General features: G+C 38.7%; 1 protein-coding gene across 1 annotated transcript in view; it reads right to left on the bottom strand.

Annotated features, from left to right (window-relative positions):
- The window catches only part of slco5a1b (solute carrier organic anion transporter family member 5A1b), a 42,430-nt gene extending 15,591 nt beyond the window's left edge, over window positions 1–26,839 (bottom strand). Inside the window, exons 1-17 of the mRNA XM_017699233.2 lie at window positions 26,541–26,839; window positions 19,682–19,732; window positions 14,779–14,892; window positions 13,437–13,527; window positions 12,912–13,032; window positions 11,751–12,081; window positions 11,102–11,443; window positions 10,350–10,393; window positions 9,719–10,038; window positions 9,526–9,612; window positions 9,273–9,352; window positions 8,305–8,369; window positions 6,691–6,903; window positions 5,094–5,291; window positions 4,021–4,168; window positions 2,497–2,570; window positions 724–801 (exon numbers count right to left, since the gene is read on the bottom strand). Coding sequence (XP_017554722.2) covers window positions 724–801; window positions 2,497–2,570; window positions 4,021–4,168; window positions 5,094–5,291; window positions 6,691–6,903; window positions 8,305–8,369; window positions 9,273–9,352; window positions 9,526–9,612; window positions 9,719–10,038; window positions 10,350–10,393; window positions 11,102–11,443; window positions 11,751–12,081; window positions 12,912–13,032; window positions 13,437–13,527; window positions 14,779–14,892; window positions 19,682–19,732; window positions 26,541–26,604 — 2,421 coding nt within the window. The 5' untranslated portion in view covers window positions 26,605–26,839. The remainder of the gene's footprint in view (window positions 1–723; window positions 802–2,496; window positions 2,571–4,020; window positions 4,169–5,093; window positions 5,292–6,690; window positions 6,904–8,304; window positions 8,370–9,272; window positions 9,353–9,525; window positions 9,613–9,718; window positions 10,039–10,349; window positions 10,394–11,101; window positions 11,444–11,750; window positions 12,082–12,911; window positions 13,033–13,436; window positions 13,528–14,778; window positions 14,893–19,681; window positions 19,733–26,540) is intronic.
- Between the last annotated feature and the right edge of the window lie 255 nt (window positions 26,840–27,094).

Raw genomic sequence — 27,094 nt, 5'->3', positions numbered from 1 at the left:
ACAGGTGTCAATTCAGTTACTTCTATAAACTGTTTTCTGTAGTTTCGGAGGAATACAGCCATAAAAGGCCAGACTATGTGAAATTTAGTGTAATATTGTTTCCCTGTGAACTCTGGACACTAAACATAAAAAATCTGTTGCACACATATGTGGTTCTCACTTCCTATTTGATTAGACTTACTAAATTAGGGGATGTGCTCAACACACCACAGTGTCACTCACCTGAATTAAAAAAGGTTTGTGCTGTAATAATCAGATCTTTAGAGGAACAGAGGTTTGGTGTTTATATCTCTTGTGACACAAAAACCCACTAGCAATAATACACTTACTCCTTTATTTCACCTCGGAGATGATACCACTAAAGACTATTCATTCTGTCAGCTGATTACAAGAACACAAACTGACTCTGCTTTCCCTCTCTCTTTGCCTGCTTTGGTTGTGCATTTAACGGTGTGAGAGAGATTCCTTATCTTTTTACTTTTCAATTTAAGTAAAAACAATTTTTTGCTAATGTATTAAGTAATTAATATGATTGCCAGAGGAATACGCCACAGTAAGGATAATCAAAACTGGATAAACTGCTGTTGCAAATGATGAAATGCACTATATGAGTATAGTGAAATTATGGAAACTATGAATATAAGATTTACTGATTTACTGAAACCTATGTACATGTTTTACACCATCTACAGAAAGGACACACACACACAAACAGTGAGTTACCTGCCAGAAGTCAGCTACAGTGGAGGGCAGCGGACCCTGAGTGGCGATGTATGCAGGGTTCCTGGGGTCATGATCCATCTGAGAGTAAACAAAACATACCCACACACATTCATCACAATGCCCCTTATGTACAATATTGAATTGTAGTGTACAAAAGTGTATTGTATTGGAACCTTAGTGTGTCATGTGGTTTGTAGAGGCACTGTAATGGATTGTGCTGTGTATACTGTAGTAGAACTATAGTGTATAGTATTTATGTGGGAATGAATGTACTGTGTGTTGTGCACTGTTTTAGAACTGCAGTGTGTAATGCATACTTTGTAACCATAGTGTGATTGTAGTGTGTTGATTCCCTACCTAGACAAGTACACTACGGTATAAAGTCCTTGGACACAACTACTAATGCTACATTCACCTACCTCTTTACAACATAAAATTTTAAATCACTCTGGATAAAGGTGTCTGGCAAATGCACAAAATATAAATGTAGTTTGTATTTCCCTGAAACTGTGCTAGGCCTGCAACATTGATTTAAAAAACTGTCGATGTTGTACTGTGTACTGTGCCATTTACTGAACCTAAAACAGATTAAAGTGCACTTCACTTCTGTCAGATTTCAATACACTCTATACATGCTGTTGCATTATCATTGTTTAAAAGCAGAGAAGGCGTTTCACAACAGCACAACAATGATACACAAACTAAATGAATTAGCTAGCCTAAGTGGCTAATGTCAGCCCAGTAAATATAATGTTAGGCTACACACTAGAAAACAGAACATCTATTGAAAGTACAGAACATATCAATGAAGTTCAGCACACTGCAGCAAAATTAATAACATAGTATTTCAGTAATGAAATGTTAAGGCTCCAGACTAACGCTGTGCATGGAGTCCAGCTGATGATGTTAAATCTGTTTTAAGATGTCTTCAGGACGATAAAGTTGTGTGCATTAACACTTGAAATCTGTAAAATGTACAGTCATAAAATTACAAATGTGCTTGACGTTCAGGCCAGCCAAGCATAGTGTTTAATATAGAAAACTTATATAGTGATGTATCAGAGGTTGCCTAGCCCACTCTTGGAAATACATAAGTGATTGAAGTTGGATAAGAAAAAAACTAGAAGTAGTATAAAGAAGAAGAAAAAGAAGTAATATAAAGATATTTTCATTTATTTTATTAACTTTGGATAAATTAATAAAAAAATCACATAAATAAAAAATAAGTAATAAATATTACAAAAAAGATATTTTTGTAAATAAATAAAAGCTTTCTTTTTATTGCTATAATACCTTGTAATCAATCATATTTTTGATTCAGCAACAATTTCAACTGAGAAATAAAATTAAAAAGCAATGTAAAATGTAAATTGTCCAGGGTGTATCCTGCCTTCCACCTATTGACTGCTGGGATAGGCTCCAGCCCCCCCCACAACCCAGAAGGAAGAATGGCTTAGAAGGTGTGTGTGTGTGTGAAAACAAAGGCAATTTAATATTTTGATGGTCAATTTTCAAATTCAGGTTTTCATTTGTTTTATTTATTTCTCATTGAAACAGAAACATAACTGTTAGATTATCTGATTAAAATAGTTGATAGATTAAACAAATAAAGAAGTAATCTCTAGTTGCAACCTTAAAAGGTATTGTTGAAGTGGTACTGTAATGTGTTTGGTGTCTATTGTACAGAGGGGTGTGTGTGCAGTTAGCAATCTGGTTTATTATGCTATAGTTTGCAGCAGGTAGTGTATATTGTAGTTTGTAGTATTTACTCACAATAGGGCTGGCATTGATGTAGTCAGAGTTGCCTTGGCTGTTCTCCACTTTCAGACAGATTCTAGAATGATCATCTGAAATGCGCACACAAGCACACACACACACACAGACAAACATTTCAAAGTTTGCTGTGTTGTAACAGTAGAGTTACAATCACATTGTTTCCTTAAAGATCAGCTGACTATGGGTGCTTTCTGCAACAAGGACTAATTCTAGGCTTGCAGAAGGAGCTCATTATCACAGCTTTTCAGACAAGAGACTTTCTTCTGAAATGTGAACTGATTGCAAATACATCCATCCATCCATTTTCTAAGCCGCTTCTCCATCAGGGTCGCGGTGATTGCAAATACATATTACACACAATTCCATTGTGCACACATCTTTTACAAAATGCAACCTAAAAGGTCCATCCCTTTACTGTTTTTGACAATAAAAGGATGGAAGTTGGCATTAACACATATCATTACTGTTATGTTCTTTTGGAAAGTTACCTACACTTACACAATGATGAGCAGTCGTTATTGGATGTATGGGATGTCCCTGTGCAGGAACCTGCAATCAGTGAGCTGTTCTTATTTTATAAGATTTTTAGCTCTGACACTAGGTGTATATTTTATACAATATATTCAGTGCAACCACTCTCGCCACTTCACACGTTCTTCCTACAATTACAAAACTTGAAAATTAACCAATTGTGGTACTATACCTGCACCTGGAACTGATAGCTTTCATACACACTGCAAACTGCACCATTGATCACTTAAAGTAATCCCCAGATCACTGTTTTGAGGAAGACCCGGGACTGCTCCCAAGTGTAAAAACAGCTTTCATGCTCAAAAAAGTGCACCACACTCCCAGGGCACACGGCTGGGGTCAAGAAGAAAGAGTGAACATTCTTCACTAAAAAGACTCTAAAAAGATCTTTTACTACAGAATCAGCCTAAAGTCTGGTTTACACATCAGTTTCAGCACCATTGCCTGGCCTGGGCTTCCAGGGCTATAGCCCCAAATATTTTTTGACCAGCCACAAACCACCACACGTTTCACCCCAGCTCATGTGCACATCTATCTTATTGTCCAGGGTTTCATTCAACACAGCTACAGGTTATAACATTAGTAGGCAAAGAGAGAGAGCAAAGGCAGGACTATGCTAAGACATCCAAAAAACATTTCTTGAACATGCTACAACATATAAAAATAAATTTGCCTCTGTCAGTAGACATTAAAGAGGAGATGTGTAGAAGAGATGGCTGCTGCTTTTAATAATGGCATTAATAGGGAAACTTCTCTGTTTTCTACTACAAGCAGGGTTTCACTTGTTTTTTATAAGTTTTTTTACAAGATCAATGATCAATGATGAATACATGAAAGATTTGTTGATGTCTAGCTTCTCATAATAAATAGAAAAACCTTGGGTAGGGATCTTTACCTGCCCAGCAAAGGCCCTGTTCAGCATGATTTGCCTTTTTGTGTACACTGCCATGTGCATGTCTACGTATGGGTGCGTATGCGTGTAATACTCACATGGTATTACAGTGCTGACTCGGTTTTTCTTGGCATTGGAGTCTCTCTGTCCGATGCTGCAAGTGTTTGGCTCTGCCTGATATGCACACAGTGCTTCCCATTCCTTCTCCAGCCGGTTCTTATTTTTCAGATGATCCTCCATATATGACTACAGGAAAGGACATAAGATAATCCACTTGCATAAAGAAGGGGAAAATAAATGATAAAGCTTCAACAACTTAAGTTCAAAGAAATAATTAAAAGTTATAAAGAAAATTAGACTCCTAACAACTGTACAAGACTTGGCAAACCAAAACTGTCACTATCACATTAACAGTACTTAAAGCTTTCATTTTTGAGAGACAAGAAAATCAAAGCTCCATTCTTACTTCAGATCTAAAAAAATCACAGGTGTTTCTATCCATCCTTCCACTGGGAGAAGACAAATTAACAATATGAGTCTGAAAGATGTGTAGCTGTCAGGAAGCTGTTACTGAGAACTGACAAAAAAAATAGACAGTTTGAAAAGAAAGAAGATGCTGATGTTCTCAAAACAATGCCAATGGCCCTGTCCTCACTGAACGTGTTTAAGAATATTTGGATCATGAGAAGCAGAAAATGCAAAAAATATATTTTTAGTTGTTGTAGTTGTTTAGTTAGTCTGTATAATTTTCTGTTAAGTACATGTTTTCTATTTGTTCCTGATGATGCAAAACAAATAATTTGTACTTAATGGACATATTGCCTGGAATGTAAATAAATGAAGGGTCTCTAACTTTTCACAGTACTGGACAATTATTTAATGTGACCAGGCTTATTTTGATTTTGTAATACGCACATATAGCTTATAATGTACAATATGAAAGAAAAGGCTATTTTCTGTACATTTGAAATAAGTGCAATTATTAACTGAATAATTTTGATAAATATTTCATTGATGGTGATTATTAATTTACTCCTTCTTGTGAAGCCCTAACTGCAAGTCACAGTTTCTGCAGTGTATGTGGAATATGATATTCTGAAAATATTGTGGAGTGTGTGTGTGTGTGTGTGTGTGTGTGTGTGTGTGTGTGTGAGTGCAAGTGCGTGTGTACCAGTATCATGTGTCCAGTTGAGATGTCCATGTTGGAGTGGGCAGGTTCTTCACTCCAAGAGGATGTGCTTGTGCGGCCGGAGGGGCTGGGAATTGGTCCGTCACTCAGCTGAGATGATACACTGTTTATGCGAGATGAGTGACGAGGCTCTGGCCTCTCTACTGGCGGCTTCACAGCCATTCGCTGCCTACACAACTCCTACAGAGACAGAGAGGCGAGAGGGATGGAAAATGAGAGATGAAGAATGTAGGTGTCAAAGTACAAAGATGAAATACTTTTCACAGTGAGTGGTGAGAGGGAAGGAGGCACTATAAGAAAACCAAAGGCTTAACATTAGATTTAAAAGTTGAAAGGATACACAGTTATATATGTGTATGTGTCATATAAAAGATATTTTTATGTTATATATGTATACTGTATACAGTATGTATATACAGTTCCAAAAGTGTAGAGGCAGGGAATTCCAAAGTTGAGGAGCGAGGAGAAGAGAGTAGACCAGATCTAAGATTTTTTGTACGGATGACAGAGTTCAGAGAGGTACAAGCAAGCAAGTCAATTAAGAGCTTTATATGTAATGATAAAGAGTTTAAACTGAATGCGAGCAGTTATAGGAAGCCATTATGACTGGTAGAGAACTGAAGAGGCACTGAAAACATGGAAGTAAAATATTAGAAAATAGAAAATGTGGAGTCCAGAATAACACCTAGATTACAAACAGAAGGAATCAGAAGGTGCGTCTATAACATCACCAGCAGCCAGCTGAAGATCAATAACTTTCAAAAAGCAGCTTAAGACCATACCAACATGAGCTAGGTCTTCTCACATTTTAACATAAGAAGGGTTGTAGCATAAATTTCTTCATGTTCTATACATAAAGATCAGTGAAGAGGATGTAAGGAGAGACATTTCTTGAGTGCTAAAATAAATCTGGGTGTCATCAGTATAGAAATTAAATTGCAAACCATGCTGAAGAATTATAGTGTGAAGGGGGGAAATAAAATAGCGAATAACAAAGGATCTAAGACAAATCACTGTGGGACATGCTGAGAAACAGTATTAGTATTTATTTGTGTCTGCCTATGGAAATAAAATTCTGTCTGTCAGGTATTATTTATTCGTTACAATGTTAGTCTGAATGTTTCTCCTAGAGGCCATGAAAAGCATTATTTTATTTTACACTGAAAGTGACTACCTGTTGACAGCAAAAACTGAAACAGTCCTTTAACAAACTACCCTCGGTTTTGATGTATTGATTTGCGTTAGGTGAAGCCACTTTAAATTAGTTGTTAATTCATTCAGCTCGTTTTTGATTTTCCTTTTGTCTGTGGATTCCTGCAGTACATAAAATGTGAGCTAAATTGACCAATAAAGCATTAGTTGATTAAAATGTAGTTTTCTTGGTGATAGAAAGATGACCTAACCACTGACCTAAAAAAAATGACCTTAAAAACCTAAAAAAAATATAGGCCACTGAAAATAATACTCGAAAGAAAGAATGTAGAAATTAACATTCTCTCTGTAACTCTCTATCACTTACACACAAAATGCATCAATATCCACCCCCCAATATGCACACATACACGCAACCCTCTTGTACCTGGTAGGTAGCTGTGGCTTCAGTAGCAGGATCAGCCCCAAGATTAGTGAGTTTCTCTTTGAGTTTGTGATGTGAGCGATGGCGGAGGCAGTAGATGATGCTGGAGACCAGGAGGACACCGATGATGCAGATGATGGAGATCACTGTCAGGATCAAGAACTTCAGAGACTCAGATCGGCTGTACTTAGTGGGGATCTGACTCAGTTTAGCCCTCTACACAGAGAGTGAGAGAAGGAGAGTAAATAGAGAAAAGAAGACATAAAGCATACAGAGAGTCTGTTAACTTTGGCAGTAGCAGAACTATTGCCCATGCAGACTAGGCAATAGCACTGGAACTGTATACTACACTCATGACATATAATTGAAGCATTTACATCACCAACGTTTTTAAGAAAGCAAGAAAACCTTTTTGCCAAAAAAGGTTTTTTTTGGTTCAATGGAGGTCATTTTTGTAGAGGTGGCCCACTGGCTTTGGGGATTTAGGCTAATTTGATATTGAAGCAGGACACTGCCTGCACCACATGGTCATCAGGAACACAGGTGCTACAGAAGCTCAGTGGTTTATAACTCGATTTCAAGAAAAATCAACATGATATAGTGTTCCTGGTTTAAACTAGAGGGCATGTGGTGGATGCTCCAATTAAAATACTTTTGACTGAGTGCAAAGCTAAACATACCGTATATAGCTAAATAACTGTAATTTCATAGAAAGAATCAGTAGGTTTACATAATTTAAGAGGCTACATGCTACATTAGCTGCATTCACTAGCCAGCAGTATGACTGTCACATTTTGGAAAAGTCTTGGAATGAAGTCTGGATATGTGACCTTCATTTGTGAGAATTTGAGAACGGTTGTATGCATCATGGTCTTCATCGTCCCAAAATCAACCATATGCCAATCACCTATCAATGTATTTAAAAAAATATATATCTCCAATAGGCAGGAGAGAATATGTACAAATAACATGAGCTTCAGTGTGTTAAGAAGCACACACATAAAAGCAAACTAGCTAAGTAAGGCCATGTTCATATCTTGCGTTACTATATGTCCCAGATTTTGTCCATATATATGTTTAGAAGAAATTTAATTGTATTTGAGTTCAGAATTTCTTCAGGTCTAGCTGCATTGATTCCAAGATAGTCATGCACACATTACAGAAAACATTCAATAGTGTTCCTGCCTCTCTCTTTAGAGTTATTTTTAGGTGTCTAAATATACATTTAACCATAGTTTAATAAACTTGAAAGTTCATATACAAAGCAGGGCTATACATACACAAAGCAGGGCTCTGTATTACTCACAATTGTGAAAGTAAAAACATGTCAACAGCCTGTAAGACAGGGGTCATTTATTCCAAGGAGTGTAGTTTAGCACAGTTTGGTGGTTTTCAGCCACTCAAGATTGAACTCGTCAGGGTTAGTTTAATGTGCTTGAGTTTAAAAATCACCACTGTGCAGGACACTGGCTTTGGGCTAAAATTGACTACTGCTACTAATGGAAGATTTGGGGGCTACTAATCCCCTCAGGATAAATGAGGACAAAACAGAGAAAAAAGGAGAAACAGAAGCAAATATTCCATCAGGAACAGAAAGAGAAAAAGAAGGTTTCATACATCAGTAACTCCTGCTTCCACTATGGTAAGTCTGGCTTCTTTCTCCAGTGCATCCTTCTGATGAACTGATTAAACACACACACACACACACACACACACACACACACACACACAGACCACAGGAGAGAGAAAATAGGTATGTGTGTAATAGAGCTGGCACAAACAGCAATCTGCAGGCTTTGAAAACTCATGTTTATGAGTGAAGTGTAGACACCATAAAGATTCAGTCAAATCACACACACCCACTTCCTATAATATTCTATTTGGTCTTGATAAAGTAAAATGTGATCTTGTTTGTGTGGTGCGATGTCATAATGGTGCGTCAAGACTACTTTTCTCTGACACCTACAGAGATAAAACTTGTGCTTGTGATTTTTAGCAATAAACAGATCTGATGTTTGTGCTGTCACATTTTCAAACTGTTGTGATGTCTTATTAGAGTAGAAACTGAGAAAAAGAGAAAATATTACCGTCCTGAAGTGGATGCCAGGTTGGAGCGAGGCAATAAGGATTAGACATATGGCAGTTCTATACTTACATGTTTGAGATGACTTATCACTTGTTGTGCCTCAATGGTATGTCAACCTTGTCACTCATCTTCTACTATGCATTTTTCTTTGGGCTCAATAATTACAAGTGTTCTCATATGTGATTTCTTAGGCATCTTTGTTCTTTTAGTTTTAGTGGCTACAGTGATAAGCAGTTATGAATTTATGGTTCTTCTAGATTGAACCAGCTATAACTTTATTTATTTTAAACTTCTTTACTTTAATATCATATTAACAATCACCATTGTATGTAAAGGCCTTGGCTGACAGGCTACAATGTATGACACAGGCTTAAAAAAGAAAAGATTTCTAATATTAAATAGAGAAACAAATACCAACTTAGCCAATAGGCACTCGAGTGCTTACATTTTTAATGCCAGCCCTAGAATGTTTATGTGCGTGAGGGTGTAAAACTCTCACCTGCCACATTGGCAACGTCAGTTGTGGTCACATTTTGAGAATTTGGGCGCACCTGAAATGTCACAGCTGGACCAACAACACTACACACACACACACACACACACACACACATACGCACACAGAATTACTTCTTTATCGTGTTTGCTGAACTTTTCTACAGATTTCTCATCTGTAAATAAAAATCTTAAATGATTAACAGTTGCACAGAAAACAGCAAACACATTCGCTACACACAAACACATAAAAAACTCACGAGAGCTCAAGGAAATCAGTCATTTGGATCTTTGCTTTGCGAGACACCAGCTCCATGAGGTGCAGACCCTGATCAGTGGGAAGAGAACTGAGAGAGAGATGGAAGAGATAGAAGTCACATGGAGGGAGTCACTGGGTTGTGCAAAACTGCTTCTGTATGTTGATGAATGATTATGTGAGAAATAAACACTCACTCAGTGTCTGTAATAATGTATCCATAGACATCATTTTTGGCATTGCTCTGCACATCCAGCTGCAGGTCTTGCACTTTCATGACTTTGTGGGGAGGTGCGACATCCTGCAGGACAGAAGAAGGTGCTATTGCGGCGGCCTGCACCCAGCCCTCCACCTCCTCCACCTGCTCCATTGCCTTCTTCTGCACACCCACGTCCCGCTGGGTCGTTTTGCTGCGCACCGTCTCCACTGATATGCCCCGCCCCTTCACAAGCGGCCCCGCCTCTGAGCGGGAGGTCTCATCCAGATACTCCAGCAACTTCCCCAACAATCCAATTTCCTGTCATGATAGGAAAGAGGAAATATAAAGTAATGAATTAATAAATTATCAGACTGTCAAAAAAAGACCTAATCAAATATCTGCATTCTTCAGCCTCAACCTGGAGATCACATATTTCTAACCAATCCCTGTGACAGTATGTCAAAGAATAAAGCCTTTTTGCAAATAATGTTATTGCACCCAAGTCATACTGTGGACACAGAAACATAGGCCTACAAAGTGAGCAGCTGAGTTGATCTCTATCCCCCTCTGTCTCATCATCTGTCTCATGCTCTCTGTAGTCAGTATTTAGACCAGGAAAATACAATTACCTTGTGGTCTGCAACAGATCTCTCCTCTTCCATTGTTTGTTTTTCTGAAATAGAATTGAGCAGCACATCATCCTTATGTGTAGACAGATGTTCAACTTATGCAAGATACCACAGGATATGGGAAAACACCTGATCTAATCAAGCACAAAAAAATCCATATGCTAGAATTAAATCACCAGATGGAACGTTCAGTTTTCTAGGGCTGTAGCTAATCATATAAACTCCTTATAATTAACTAAAAAAATACATGTCTGTAAGTTTTAGTCCATTTTATTTTAAAAAATCATCCTTGTATTTACACTCTGTATTACAGTACCACTCTTGTTTCACTGTTACGTTCTGGATGAAAACAAATGGGTTAAATTCTTCAAACGCAGAGCAGAAAATTTACCAATTTTGCATGGAAAAAAGGCCACTGTCAGTCTTTGGGAAGTGACAGACACATTATTGACAGTAAATGCCAATGGGTTGTTAGAAATGGAAAATACTAGTGGTATCTCTACACCAGAGCTCACTATGCTACAAGACAAAGCTATGCTAGGTCTGTCTATCACTAGCTTAAGAAAAACACAGAGTGATGTTTTGATTAAGTTTTGTAACTTATGACTTGAATTGAAGGCACATAGGACCACCTACTAACTGTGCTGTGCTTATTACGGGAGACTGGGTTTTAAAAGGTATAATGAAATGATGTGAACTGTCAACATAAATTTCATACTTTGCTCCTGAAACCTGACATGTATATGTTTTACCTGAAACAGAAGGGCTGGCCTGAAACCTTTGGACAAGTGAAGTTTCTTCGTTCTGCTGCCTGGATGTCTCTGAGGCATTTTGGTTCTCTGAATCAGCTCCTGGCTGCTGGTCCTGGTCTCCAGGTTTCAGGTCCTTAGTCTGCAGGTCCTCAGGTTGCAGGTCTCCAGCCTGGTCCTCTCCCTCCAGATCTCGGGGTGTATATCCTTGCTCTGCTTGCTGCTCCACTATCTGCAGAGCATCAGCAATGAGACCAGCCAGCTGGTCCAGATCTGACGTACTGAGGCTCTCAATGTCTACATTGTGCTTCCCCACATTCCGCAGAACATTACGAATAAAGGTCTCTGATAATGGCAGAACCAAAAGGCACACGTTAGAACCACAGAAAAGTGAATTGCCCACAGCTATATGCACGTTTGCTGCAGAAAACAATAGAAAACAGAGCCTCAAATCAATACAGCCCATATGTGTTTTAATATGTCTTATGTATACCATAGAATATGCTGAGCCACAGTACTGCCAAAGAAATTGGAAGGATTGTTGCTTAATTGATTAATCAATTAATCAGACAAAAGAAATCATTGTTTCATTAACCGTTAATTAATTAATTCATTATAACCATATCAACTACAGATGGGTGGGAGATCATACCATCTATAGGAGTCAGGGGGTCCTTAAAGGAACTCTGTGAGGATCCACTCTTCACGAAGACTGGGTCAAGTTTTGGTCTACCATCCTCCTCAGGTTTATGTGGCATGTTTTGAGCCAGGTACTTCTTTAGAGCAGAAAGAAGAATGTCTGAACCATCCTGCTTTTGTGGAGAGGTGTATGCAGTATCACTCTGGTAATGGGTAAGGTCAGGGAAAGAAGCTGAGTGATAGGGTGACTCTGGGGTGAACTCAGGGGGGGCTGATTCAACTTTATTGCGGGGTTTTCCAGAACGATAATACTCAAGTGGCTGAGAAGACTTCATCTGGTTGACCTGTACACAAGCAATACATATCAAGAGTCAATATGTATATTGTTAATGACTTTATAAAACTGCAGTGTGCAAGGGAAATACAATTTAGTTAAAAACACTGGAATACTTATACAGGCACAGGCACTAAGAAGGACAGAAAACACACAATGCAAAGTGTTACAAGCACACACTATGTAATCTAATCTAAAAAAGCAATGTAATCTAAGAAATCAATACATTTCACTGGTGCATCACTGATATACAAAGTGAATAAGGGGCAATAGCCTCTGGACATAAGTCTTTAATCCATGTATTAATCCTCACAAGGGAAGGCTATTTTACCTATATTGGGAATTTTTACTGGCCGAAACATTCTTAGCTAGAGTTACACATTTTTAGCCTGCTTTCTAATGGTGAACATCAAAATGTCAAGTTTCCCTATAAATCGTGAGGATATTTGGTCTAGATATGTCCTGATCTCCCATAAAATATGAGTACTAGAGGCAAACAAGGCATATTTTAATGAATCACATGTGGCTATATTATACCTGATCAATTACGATCCTTCGTTGAGGTCAGTTGGTCTAATTGCATTGTTTATATAGATAGATAGATAGATAGATAGATAGATAGATAGATAGATAGATAGATAGATATACATATATAAAAATAAACTGAACTAAACAGAGATACACATATTTTGCTTTGTTTGGGTGTGATGGTCAATGTGTGACTATCTATGAAAATACAAATACTGGATTGGGAACTGGTATTGACAGATTTATTTAATAACTTAAAGGATAATTTTTGGTCCAAACAGATAAGCAATGATAAACACACACAAACCCTACCTTACTGCCTAATTTAGGCAGCAGACCCATGTGCAGCAAGTACTTCTGCAGACTCCTGCTAAGCTCTGCCTCTAATGGTTTCAGTCTTCCTTCACCCATAGCAACCGTCTTAACCATGGACCTACAGAAGAGAGGAGGGACTAACTATCAGAATTGTTCTGTCATAGGAATCCCCTCTTTCTTTAAAAAGCTACAGATCAGTGGTTCTCAACCTAGCTCTAGAGGGTGATGCGTTGTACACAATGTTTTGCATTCACCAGCAGATTCAGCTCAGCGTATAATTATCAAACCTTTCATGAGTTGAATCAGGTATGTGAGAGCAGGAAAAACACTGTGTAACATTGCTACACAAAGAACAAATCTCTTATGGTGAAAATACAGAGTATGTTGTAGTTCTTCTTCCTGGACATCATTTAAGAGAGATATATGTACACAATGTGGGGGTATTTGTTTCTGGCTAATGAAATGTAAAATGGTCATAGAAAATGTTTACACCTAACTTCTGCAGGTATATGCATGCATTACCTTGAGTCAGGTGGTGTTAGAGAGATCTTGCGTAGTTTAGAGAATTCTTTAGACAGAACCTGCTGAGTGATGTCATCTTCCCATGACAGACCTGAGGGAACATGAGCAGGATTCATGATAATAACATACAGGCCAAGTGTCTTCAGTATGCAGGGTTTTAATCACCACCTTGGAGATGCTCTGCGTAGTTGAATCCATTTTCCAGTCCTGGATTTTGAGATTGACTAGAAGAGGCGCTAATTACTGACAGTCTACAAACACTTTGTGTTGGTGGCGAAGTTGGCAGTTTATCTACTAAGAACTTTCATACAAATGAACAAATTGAACAATGCAATTCCAGAGGTCCAGTTCAATATTTAGATCTATGCAAAATCAACATTATGCCAATAAACGGCATTTATGTTGAACTGTGTCGGCACAGTTCAACATGGGCTTTTTACGATAGTTTGGCAAAATACACAGTCAAATCATTCAGTCAAAGCTGATTAATGTAAAAACTGCTCTTAAGGCAAATTATGTATCAAGAAATGGCAATTTAAAACACTGTTGCACTAAAATAATTTGATTTAGGTTTTTCTTCTTTTTCTTCTAGGTAAGAACAATACAACATAACAGACATTCACGGAATGTTTTTTCCATTGAAAATATACAAATGTGTTTGACACCCACGTTGTCACCAAAAATAAACTTTTCACAGGTATTTAACGGCACATAGTCAGTATTTACTCTCTTGGTAAATAAGTATAGGTGGTTCATTACAATCATTACAATCATTTCTCTTTTCACTTGTAGAGGGAAACTCCTATAAATGCATATGCAATAAGTGCAAAAGTGCCTCAAAGTCTCTTCAGTAAATCCTAACAGTTACTGTTTCATGACATAATTGGGTTTGCAACAGTGCAAAACATCAGTAAATCTGCCCCTAGCTGCTCAATCAGTTACATAAACAGTGCAGTTAAGTAACAATGATGATAAAATCCAACACTGAAAGCTTGATTAAATGTCTGCAATCGATGACCTCTGATCTATGGCAAACCTTTTTTCTTTTAAGACTGTACAGTTTGTTCAATTTAGTGTCCACTGCTATTGCAGCAGAGTAACAGCATTAGGGCAGGCTAGAGCTGGTCAATGAGATCCATCTATTTATGGAGCAATGTATAAAAGGCTCTCTCACATTCTCTCTCTTTCTCTCACTTACTAACACAAACACACAGTCTGTCAGCATCATCCTCCTGCGCATCATTATTTGCTCCTGGGTGATGCATTTAGGTGTGAGTCACCGCAGTAACTGCCGTGACGGTAGTAATGCGTGCAGTTGTCATGGCAGCAGAGACATGCATACCTCGGAGTGAGAGTTTCTGGAGCAGTGAACGGAATCTCTGCAGCGTTGCTGGCGTGATGTCATATGTGTAGACATCCGCTACTGTCATTGCCTGGCAACGACCGAACATGCCATCTGCAAAATAATGACACCATCAACTATGAATGTACATAACCACTTAGCAAAAATGTGAAACTACAGTTAACATATACATTTAGTTGACTCCAATAAGCCCTGCGATGGACTGACGACCTGTCCAGGGTGTATCCTGCCTTCTGCTTGATGACAGCTGGGATAGGCTCCAGCACGCCCCCCTCGACCCTGAGGGAGAAGTGGCTCTGAAAATGTGTGTGTGTGTGTGTATGTGTGTGTGTGTGTGTGTGTGTGTTTGTGTGTGACTCCAATAAAGTTTGCAGAATATACAGGTATTTGTTTTGAACATGCACTTAAAGTAGCTGTATTAAGACAACAATTCAGGTGTTGTGCATGGGAACAAATACCTTTGTCCTTTATTGAGTGCTAGTGCTTTTCTTTTCTTTTTTCTTAACTTTTATTTAACTTTTTAATAGTTTATTTATTTGACGAGGCAACTTACGGAAGCTGTGCCCTCTCAAAACATACTAGTAGAGAAAGTCTTGATCTGTTTTTTCACCGTGAAAGTGCTTCTTTCACTCTTATGGTCAGCCGCTGCACAGCAACATGGCCGCTTTGTTAACACACGGGATCAGCTGATCACGCTGAAGCTGGTCGGAATGGCGACCAGGACAACGAACATCCCCAAAGAGCTTTGGAGACGAACGCACAGGGGATGCAGAGGAGGAACAAAACAACACAAAGTGAGGGTGAGACGATGGAGGCTTATTGAGAAGAGGGGATATAAACCGCATCTCCCCTCTCTCATCATGGGCAACATGAGGTCGCTGTCTAATAAGATGGACGAGCTAACAACACTAGCCAGGAGTCAGAGGGAGTACTGGGAGTGTAGTCTAATGTACTTTTCTGAGACATGGCTACACCATGACATCCCAGATGACAATGTTTCCATCGATGGCTTCCAGACTATTCGGGCCGACCGGGGCTGCACCAAGAGCGGTAAGCACAAAGGAGGAGGGCTCGCTGTGCTAGTTAATAACTGCTGGTGTAACCCTGGACACATTACTATCAAGGAACATGCCTGTTGCCCGGACATTGAGCTGCTGGCTGTTGGACTCAGGCCATATTTTTTACCACATGAGTACTCACACCCATTACCTCAAACTCAACACCCGTGTGCCTTTATCGCCATATTGGGTGACTTTAACCACATCAATATGGCTAAGGCACTACCAAACTTCACTCAGTATGTTGACTGTCCCACCAGCGAGGAAAGAACACTGGACCTGTTGTATGCTAATGTTAAGGATGCATAAGAGTTGTATCAGTAAAGCAGTGCCTGAAAGAGGACTCAACCACACATCTTCTGAGGGTGGGCTGGTTTTACCCACTATGCTATCTCTTAGCGAGACTGTGATGAATGGAAATGCCCACCATTTCAGAGGGACATAGGTTAAAGACTGTCTCAAAGTGGTCTTTGGTTAATTTTTTACCTATCTGCTTGACCAAGCACCCATTAGTACAGTTGGAAAGATCTCTATATAGCCCCAGAAGGGTTCTTCTATTATGATGTCAAATTTGTAACAATAGAAGAACCCTTTGTGGTGTTGTACAGAACGCTTTTCAAAATGGTTCTATATAGCACTTTGTCTACCAATCTGAAGACCCATTTCATGATGCAAAGAATCCTTTAACCATGCAAATGTTTCTTTAAGTGTTCATGGTTATATTTAGAACTTATTTCTTTGTAAAGAACCCTTGAAGAGCCATGTTTAAAGAATGGTTAAGATGCTGTATATGTGCTGCATTAGGTGTATAAAACAGAGATTCACAGTCCAGTCCCCTGGCCAGTCCACATTTTTGTTCTCTTCCAGCTCTTACCCCCCATGAAGGGCTGTAGAATCAGACATGGTGCTCCATTAGATCTGTTGCCAGGGGCAACCGAGACAAGGGCAGCTGGTCGTGTTAAGGGCAATGACATTTGCTTGACCTACCACTAATTCTGTGACTGTGTTTGTGTACAACATGGCAACACGTAGCTAGATACTGTATCTTCTAGGCGATCTCCTACAAACACCAGATTCTGAAATATTTCATGTTTCGCCATGTTCTAGAGCAGGGGTTCCCAGCCCCAGTCCTGGTGAGCCCGTTTTGCATTTTTGTGTTTTATCTACTCTATACACCTGATACAGACCTGAGACAAAGCACAAAAATGTGTATAGTGTAAGATCACCAGGACTGAGATTGGGAAACCACATTCAAATGTTCCCGCATGTTCTTGGATGTTCTAGAATATGTTTTTGTGCTCCTTAACCATTGATATAAAGTGCTGTCAACAGATCATGCTCTGTCTGGGCTAATAATTGAAGCACAAAGAGTAGGAGAAGTGCTGGGTGATGGTGTCTTTGTGAATAGCATCTATTAGCATCTAATAGGCTGCTTTAGGTGCCATAATATGATTGAAACCTGAAAATCTGTTTAACAATAGAATGCAATAGAATAGAAATGTTAGAGTCAATAAAATAAAGAGTAATAAAAGTAACAAAAAATAGCAATTGTTATTAAAACAAAAACACAATATATGCCACACATGCTTTATAACACTTCCTCAATTCTCTTATTATGTAAATGATAACTAACATCCTAACATAGCTAAAAGCTCAAAAAACATAGTCAGTAAGCTTACACACACACACACACACACACACACACACACACACACACACACACACACTCACTGTTTAGAAGTGGGTCATGTCAACATTCAGAGTCAATTATTAACTAATTATCAACAATATTATTGTTATCACATAACCTTTATTCATTTAGTAATGCCATGACTACTACTTTAAGAATGTGTGTGCATAAGTCTAGCCTAGTGTAGTGTTTGAGCTTTTCTGGACAGCGTTACCATGGAACAGGTCAAGACATCCGAATTTCTTATTTTGGTATAATCAAATGAAATGCATTTAGTATTTAACATATTTAAAATTCAAATAAAAGTAAACAGTCTACCATAAATCATTTTTAAAACTGTATATAGGACTGTCTGAATAGTTACATAGCCACTTAATTGCTATTATTTGCGATGATCACAATTATTTAAGCTGACTGCAATCACTTTCCACATGCATTATAATTCCCAAGTCATATTACAGGTGACTTGGGTAAGTGTAAATTGAGTGCATTGTGTGAGGAATATAAATGCAGAAAACACAAAAAAGTTCGAACTTTACATGTTTAAAAAGGAGTGTAGCACAATATTTATTTATAATATTAATTTATTTGTAGCTAACTCTTCAATATTTAACATGTATGCTGGCAGAATGTGTATTATTTGCTTATATTTTAACTCTTGTGAAGAACATGTAACTTTGCTGAACTCTACACAAAATTCTGTAACCACAGATTATTGTGTGTGTGCGTATGTGTGTGTGTGTGTACACATTGTATTATTCAACAGTACTAGTGCTAGCTATTAAGTAAACATAACTAGCAAGTGGGGTGGCTAACCTTAGGCTTGTATTTTAACACTTGCAAACAATTAATTAAAAAACAACAAAACTGTTAATTACAATTATTTACATAACAATTAATCATCAGCTAAAATTTCATGATTCTGGCAGCCCTAACTGTGACCTAGTATAAAACTGGCAAATAATAGAATCACAGTGAAACTGGCAAATATTAAGATCTATAGATTCTGATAACCTATAATCTTCTGATATATATTAGAATATATATAATTTATAAAACAATCATTTTATAAATAGTTATTCTCAAAACCTACTGCAAATAGCAGGAACCTCCCCTTCTTGATTTTTTATTTTATTTTTGGAATTAAGGGGCGGCACGGTGGCGTGGTGGGTAGCGCTGTCGCCTCACAGCGAGGAGGGCCTGGGTTCGATTCCCCGGCCGGGTGACCAGGGTCCTCTCTGTGTGGAGTTTGCATGTTCTCCCCGTGTCTGCGTGGGTTTCCTCCGGGTTCTCCGGTTTCCTCCCACAGTCCAAAGACATGCAGTCAGGCCAATTGGACATGCTAAATTGCCCCTAGGTGTGAGTGTGTGAGTGACTGTCTGTGTCTGTGTGTCTGCCCTGTGATGGACTGGCGACCTGTCCAGGGTGTATCGTGCCTTTCGCCCGAAGACTGCTGGGATAGGCTCCAGCTCCCCCCCGCGACCCTGACGGAGAAGCGGCTTGGAAAATGGATGGATGGATGGATGGAATTAAGATGAGAACTCAGCCAACTATCTCCAACTATCTATACTCTTGTGTTTACTCAACTTGTTCCTCAACTAGTGTTTCCTAAACACCAGTAACCTACTCTACACTCACCAGCTTGTCTTCAGAAAGGAATGTTCTACTTTAATGGCCATAGTCTAGTTATTTGATAGGGTTTCCCATGCACATTGTCATTGTTCATAATTGTGTTCCATTATTTGTTTCCCATTTTGTCCTATTTGCAAACAAATAAACAAATACTAATAATAGAGTAAAGATTAAGCACGACTGCAAATGTATGAGGTAAATTTTGGAGGAGTTCTGGAAAAACAAGCTTAGGCCATGGGAAGGTTTGTTTGTTTAGCCACACCCAACGAGTCAACATCATGCAAAGGGAGGCACCATAATGTCCACACACATGCAGTCCAGGACTAACAAGAAGAGTATAATGTGTCATTTTTCTGGATCTTTCTTCAGAGATCTGCAGCAGAGACTGTGTTCTACAGTGTGTGTATGTATGTGTTACTGATTACAGTGACTCTGATTACTGTGCTGTAATATAGGTCATTGGTTCTCTATTTTTATGTGCATATGTGTAGATGTGTCTTACCATTGACACAAATCTCATAGCTCTCACACAGATCCTCCTCAAACAGGCAACCTAGGAAAGAGACAGAGAGAAAATAAGAACTGAAAGCAGCAATCCTGCACTGGCTGTGTATTTTGTGGATACATAAGACTATGGGCTTGCAAAGTAGGGATACGATGTCGTTGTTATGGTAAATTACACTGATTTATGCTTTTCTGAGTACACTGTGGATATCGTCAATATGTAAGGATAACTGGCCAACTGTATGTCATTAAAATGAGATTTCTAAACTGACTAAGGTTTAGAAACATTGTCAGGAGAGTCCAAAAGAGCATAACTGAACCTGCTTAGTTGAAGGTAGTGATGTGCAGTGAATCACTTAAAAAAGCACTTCTAACATAGCAAACAGACAAATCTTTTATAATTGTGATACATTTCGTGTATCATGAAAATGCCTTCAAATATTGTGATATTATACATTTTTGCCATACTGCCCACCTGAAAGACATTTTTATGAAAAATACAGAAGTAAATGAACAAATCCAGAAATGTAGACATGTGTAAAACACTAAATTGGTTTTGGTTTTTCCTGGTAGTTCAGGTTTTAAACTTCATGAAAGAAGTAGCTAATCAAAAGAACACATAGGCCAAACTATCTGAAACTGGGCTGACAAAAGCTGGCCTGTGATGATGTTGAATTTGCTCACCACACTAAATTTAAACTAAATTACTAAATTAAATAAATTACTAAACAAAATAAACAATAACAAATAAATTTTGTAATTTTGAAAAAATAAAACAAATAAAAGTTATGACAAGTAAAATGAAAAAGAAATATTCAAGATTCTGCACTATATCAAAGTCACTACTGAAATTTAAGAAAATTTGTGACAACCATTTTTATGCCTGTGTACAAAAAGGTCATTTTATTTAGCAACAGATATAATGAACCTCAGTTTAGATGACTCTCAGGAGGATGTGATCTGCATATCAGATGCATATTTTAAATATTTCCCTTGGATCATTTACTGATCCTGGTACTGATCTTGGTATCACTTGGTATTGTAATATCCAAAGCTGACAGTTCAGTTGTCAGTCAAAAACAGCCCTGATTGATCACCCATCTCAGATATGGTATTGCAGCACCTATTTCCACATGAAGCAGCAGATGATGGAATCATCCGGAAACCAAGACTGGTCAAAGTGTGAAGTGAGAAATGATAGAGGAGTGTGTTTGCTCATTTAGTCATGTCTGAAGAGTGGGAGGTGAGAGTGAAAGATCTGTCCTCATATGCACATGTCTGAGGAGTGGGAGGTGAGAAAGAGCAGTATCTGTGCTTGTTTGGAACTATCTTGAGGAGGAGGAGGTAAAGTTGCTGTATCTGTGCTCAATTGATTATGTCTGAGTGGGCTGGTGAACAGACTGAGTCACACCGCTTTCAGTCACAATTCTGACGTATTCACTATTCATTCTCAATGTGCATCCTAAAACAGAGCAGCTGCGCTTGCACTCACATACTCACTATTCTCAGAGAGAGTCACAACACCTACCCACATCAAATCCGAATTAGGATCTAACAGCTCTGTCTCCTATTCCTGAAATGCACTAAAAAAAAAAAAACAATTACCAACTGAAAATATAATTAATGTATACCTGAACATTAAATAAACTGCATTTTATGTTAAGGTAACAAGGTTCATTTGTGTTGACTGAACTCTATTTGACTCATTTAAAATGTGGAGCATGATTAAATTATTACATTATATGGAATGTGCATAATTCTGATATTTTCCACTCTAACATTAAGAACTCCTTTTTTTCAAAAACAGTTCCATTCCATGGAAAATAGTGTGAAACTTGGGTAGAAAAAGCAGAAAGTACGGTACAGATGACGATGTATCATTTACATAGTTAAAAGACAAGTATGAACTCATGCCCTGGAAGTTTTTTAGTCTTAGTGCAGAATTAATATCTGCACCATATACAGTGGAGAACCATGATCATTTAAGCTAAACCTTCTCTTTGGGTCATAAATGTCAAAACTGGGTCAATACCAAGAAAAACAACACACCTATATGACCATGCTAATCTCTGCTAGCACCTTCTACAGAGTTTAAAATAAGTAATATTAGTTAGCAAGAACATTCTAGGTCATCCTAAATTAGCTGTGGATATTTGAAGCTTGTAATAGACATTAACATATCTTTTACCTTGTATGTAGCAGTTTGACAGGAACTCTTTCAGTAAACAGCCCTGGCATGCCCAAGTTTTTTTTTTTTTTACCATTTCTAACAACTGTCTGAAATTTGGGACTTCTTTTTGCGATCATTGATGTATCTAGGACTTCCAGAAGGCCTAGAGAGACATTTTTTGTCACACTTACAGTGTATCAAAACATGACTGGCTGATTTCATGATGACTCACTTCCTAATTATGTTGGTAACTAATGTAATGCATAAGGCTTTCAGTCCAGCCCCTGGGGGCCTAACCAATGAAAGAGCAAGCTTGGCTGTGTCTGCAGAGATACCACAGGGAAACGTCTAATAAACCCTGAGGGTTCCTCAATGGCCATGTGACAGTGCTCCTGTTAAAAATGAAAACTAACCCTTGATTAGCACCAAAGTCAATGTGACACATTTAGTTTTTATAAGACTATGTATAAATGAATAACAGAACAGTTGGACAACAAGTGAAATGATGACTATCTTATGTGATAGAGCACTATTATTAGTATAAGTCTAAGTGCCATTGTAAGGTCATCATGCTTTACTCACATTTGCCTTTACAAATTTGTTGTCAGCTTTTACAACCCCAATTCCAGTGAAGTTGGGATGTTGTGTAAAACATAAATAAAAACAGAATACAATGATTTGCAAATCCTTTTCAATGTATTTTGAATTGAATACACTACAAAGACAAGATATTTAATGTTCAAACAGATAAACTTGATTGTTTTTTGCAAATATTCACTCATTTTGAATTTGATGCCTGCAACACGTTCCAAAGAGGTTGGGACAGGGGCAACAAAAGACTGGGAAAGTTGAGGAATGCTCAAAAAACACCTGTTTGGAACATTCCACAGGTGAACAGGTTAATTGGATTAAAAGGGAGCATCCCTGAAAGGCTCAGTTATTCACAAGCAAGGATGGGGTGAGGTTTACCACTTTGTGAATTTCATCATCTACAGTCCATAATATCATCAAAAGATTCAGAGAATCTGGAGAAATCTCTGCAAGTAAGCAGCAAGGCAGAAAACCAACATTGAATGCCCGTGACCTTTGATCCCTCAGGCGGCACTGCATTAAAAACCAACATCATTCTGTAACAGATATTACCACATGGGCTCAGGAACACTTCAGAAAACCATTGTCAGTTTGTCGCTCCATCTACAAGTGCAAGTTAAAACTCTGCCATGCAAAGCGAAAGACATACATCAACAACACCCAGAAATGCCGCCAGCTTCTTTGGGCCCGAGCTCATCTGAGATGGACTGACGCAAAGTGAAAAAGTGTCCTGTGGTCTGACGAGTCCACATTTCAAATTGTTTTTGGAAATCATGGACATCGTGTCCTCCGGGCCAAAGAGGAAAAGGACTGTCCGGATTGTTATCAGCGCAAAGTTCAAAAGCCAGCATCTCTGATGGTATGGGGGTGTGTTGGTGCCCATGGCATGGGTAACTTGCACATCTGTGAAGGCACCATTAATGCTGAAAGGTATATACAGGTTTTGGAGCAACATCTGCTGCCATCCAAGCAACGTCTTTTTCAGGGACGTCCCTGCTTATTTCAGCAAGACAATGCCAAGCCACATTCTGCACGTGTTACAACAGCGTGGCTTTGTAGTAAAAGAGTGCGGGTACTAGACTGGCCTGCTTGCAGTCCAGACCTGTCTCCCATTGAAAATTTGTGATTTTTTATTTTTTATTTCATTATGAAGCACAAAATATGACAATGGAGACCCCGGACTGTTGATCAACTGAAATTGTACAATCAAGCAAGAATGGGAAAGAATTCCACCTACAAAGCTTCAACAATTAGTGTCCTCAGTTCCCAAACACTTATTGAGTGTTGTTAAAAGGAAAGGTGATGTAACACAGTGGTAAACATGCCCCTGTCCCAACTTCTTTGGAACGTGTTGCAGGCATCAAATTCAAAATGAGTGAATATTTGCAAAAAACAATCAAGTTTATCTGTTTGAACATTAAATATCTTGTCTTTGTAGTGTATTCAATTGAATATAGGTTGAAAAGGTTTTGCAAGTCATCGTATTCTGTTTTTATTTATGTTTTACACAACATCCCAACTTAATTGGAATTGGGGTTGTACAATAATTCATGTAAATAAGTAAACTAATTTCTGCATGTTGAATGTTCACTTCTATGATATGCTAGAATATCAGGTTATTTCTGCTTTAATTGAAGGAAGCAGTTTATGTGCAGTCACTGTTATTTTCTTCTCTGTGTGATTGAATGTCATTGTTTTGTAAATAGTGACTTCCTGTGAAAACACAATTTTCACTAGTCTAAAAGAATTATGTTCATAATGTCACTTAAAATGTGATCAGTTCTGACTGAGTACAAATCAGGGCATTTTTACAACCTGCTGAAACACAACAATTGTGTTGATACTTTGAGACAAGTTAAAGAATAAAATAGGGAGTCAAAGAGGTTTTTTTTTTTTTAATTTTTTAAATTATTTTTTAACACTGCATTATTCGATCTAGAACATCACACCTTGGCCACTGAGGCAGGTTTTGGAGTTATTCACTCACAGTATGCTATTCGCTGTGTTAAAGAAAGGGACATTCATAACTGTCTGAAATCATTTACCTGGTCTCTGCATCCATTTGGCACTAACCACTGGCTTGGAATTTTGTAATGATTGGTAGGTAATAAAAAAAACTGGCTAGCCATTTTATCACTGTGCCTGATCCTAAAGAGGGACTATAACATCTGTAGTACCTCAAGGACTGCAGTTTAAATATGTCTGAGCTAAGTAATTCGTACATTGATACATTTGTGCGTTACAGGACCATCAAGCAATTGCACAAGACCATTTGGAACTTCCCTGGAGCTTCTCAAAGCTGTAAATACATTTGTGATTTGAAGATGATGATGATGATTATTATAATTAATAGGCTATTAGAGATATACTGGGTATTGGTATCCAGCCAATATCAGATGGAAAAAAGAATAAATCCAAATCTGTCATAAATCTAGCACAGAACTGCTTGTAGAGTTGCAAAATGACAGTTGACAATGACAGTAAAGCTACAACATTAGTAACCATATTATAACATCACATGATAAAAAAGAGATAAGGGTGAGGTAGTAGGGTTTGAGTAGAGGTAGTAGGGTTTTGTGCATTGTATGTAAAACATCAAAAATGTATATATTATATCAATAATGGCCTGTTACTGTGTCAGTTCCATCTCCAGCATAGTATATGGGTATCAGAAAGGAAAAGGGAATATCCTGTCATTGCTATGCTATCATTATTACTGTCATTCTTATAGTTATTATCATGATTCTTATTAAAGCATCACACGTTGTATAATTTAAAAGCAATTAACTGGACAGACAAAAAATAAAATTGGATTTTTTTTTACTGTTTTAATGTAAACTAGAAACTACAGAACCATCAACCCTGCCAGGCAGGATTAGATGAGGAAGAACAGTGAAGGTACACGCTGTATGTTTGAACATGCTCAGCCTTGAAGCCACTGTTGTCGCAGCACCAAAATCTGGCCTTGGGACTCTAAACATTGTCAAAAATAACGTGATTAAAGGCGTTTAAACGTAGTGACACTTTGGTGAGTGTTTATCTACAGACTTTTGACGGACAGCTTTTAATATTGTTCATTTTATCGTGATATCAGAGTGATATGAAGGTCAGACATCAGCGAGCCATCTGCATGAATTAAAGATGCTAAGACCTGTTGCTATGGTTACGGCTGCCCCTGATTGACAGGGTAACCTTTACAAGAGCTGGGTTAATGACGCTCTCTCTCTCTCTCTCTCTCTTACTCTCTACTACTTGTGTCTTCTTAGCTGTCCTGTCTCCACCAAAAGCGGGCTTTCCATGTACGAGCTGCTGTCTGCATCCACTCAGAGAAAAACAAACAGCGCTAATTATGGCCACTACTACAGGCGCTAGGCAAAAGTAATCGAGGCCTATTTGACAGACGTTAACCGACGCACAGATCAGAGTTTAAATGCATAAATTAGAGTAAATTATACAACAGCTCATGCATCTCTGATTGTTAGCTGAACAGGCCTCAATGATAATGCTGTTCCAAAGATAGCATTGACTGTTTCCTTACGGCTGGATATAGTGCACGATTTAAAAAGCATCGTCTTTTTTGCGACGCCTGTGAGAGAGCTCTCTCAAAAGCGTATTTTATAGCCACAGTTGAATCTGCTGGTGTTGTGGTCTACCAAGCCGTTATGTAATGACGGAAAGCCTAATGAATGTACTGCAACTACAGCCTATGGACGAGAGTGCAGCCCTGTCCTACATTAGTCTACTGATAACAGACAGGTTGACTGTACTGGCTCCGTACTCAGCAGCTGCTGAGTAAGATATGGTCCGTTTGTATGAATTAGACCCTTAACTCACAAAGCCCATCTGCTAGTGTGTCAGTTCCATTTCCAGTGTAGCCGGCTATGATACCTAGTGCTCCTGAAGCTAATGTTAGGCTATTCAAACAAACGACAAGCCTGTGTTCCTCTGTGAAGACACACACGCGGATATCTAAACGCAGTGGCTGCTGCTAGCTTATTTTCACAGATAAAAGGAGGCAGATAACGAAGGTAAGTGTCCGTAGCTGGACGTGAGCTAACAGTGACACTGCCCTCAGCCCGGAGGCGAAAGTACCTACCGAATCTCCGCTCCGCCGCCGCGGTGAGCGCGAGGAGACACAACAGCAACCAATGGAAATCCATTCCGGTTCTTATACAGCCATGACACGCTAATAATCCATTTCCCCTATTTTATCAGTCTCAGCGTGTTTTCTCTCCCGGGACAGAGCGCTACGAAGGGGAGAGGTGATGGAGAGATGGTGGACGCTGGAAGAGGGAGAGAGGGAGAGAGGGAGGAGGAAAGCAGCAGGAGGAGGAGGAGACGTAGTGCACGCGCAAGAACCTGGCTGCACTGGCCGCAGTGCGCGCGCTGCTCAAATGAGCGCCTGCCTCGCTTTGACATCACGCACGCTCTCTCTCTCTCTCTCTCTCTCTCTCTCTCACTCTCTCTCTCTCTCTCTCTCTCTCTCTCTCTCTCACTCTCTCTCTCTCTCTCTCTCTCTCTCTCTCTCTCTCTCTCTCTCTCTCTCTCTCTCGTACATAATACAGGCCAAGCGTGTGACAATAACATGGAGTCCAACCGGATCAATCTGCCTCGCAAATGGATCGAGTAAATCACGACTGGCCTTCACAA

The sequence above is a fragment of the Pygocentrus nattereri genome, chromosome 19 (assembly GCF_015220715.1).
Source record: "Pygocentrus nattereri isolate fPygNat1 chromosome 19, fPygNat1.pri, whole genome shotgun sequence".
NCBI lineage: Eukaryota > Metazoa > Chordata > Actinopteri > Characiformes > Serrasalmidae > Pygocentrus > Pygocentrus nattereri.
Note: the sequence above shows the minus strand (reverse complement) of the source record. Positions and strands in the feature narration are given on the sequence as shown.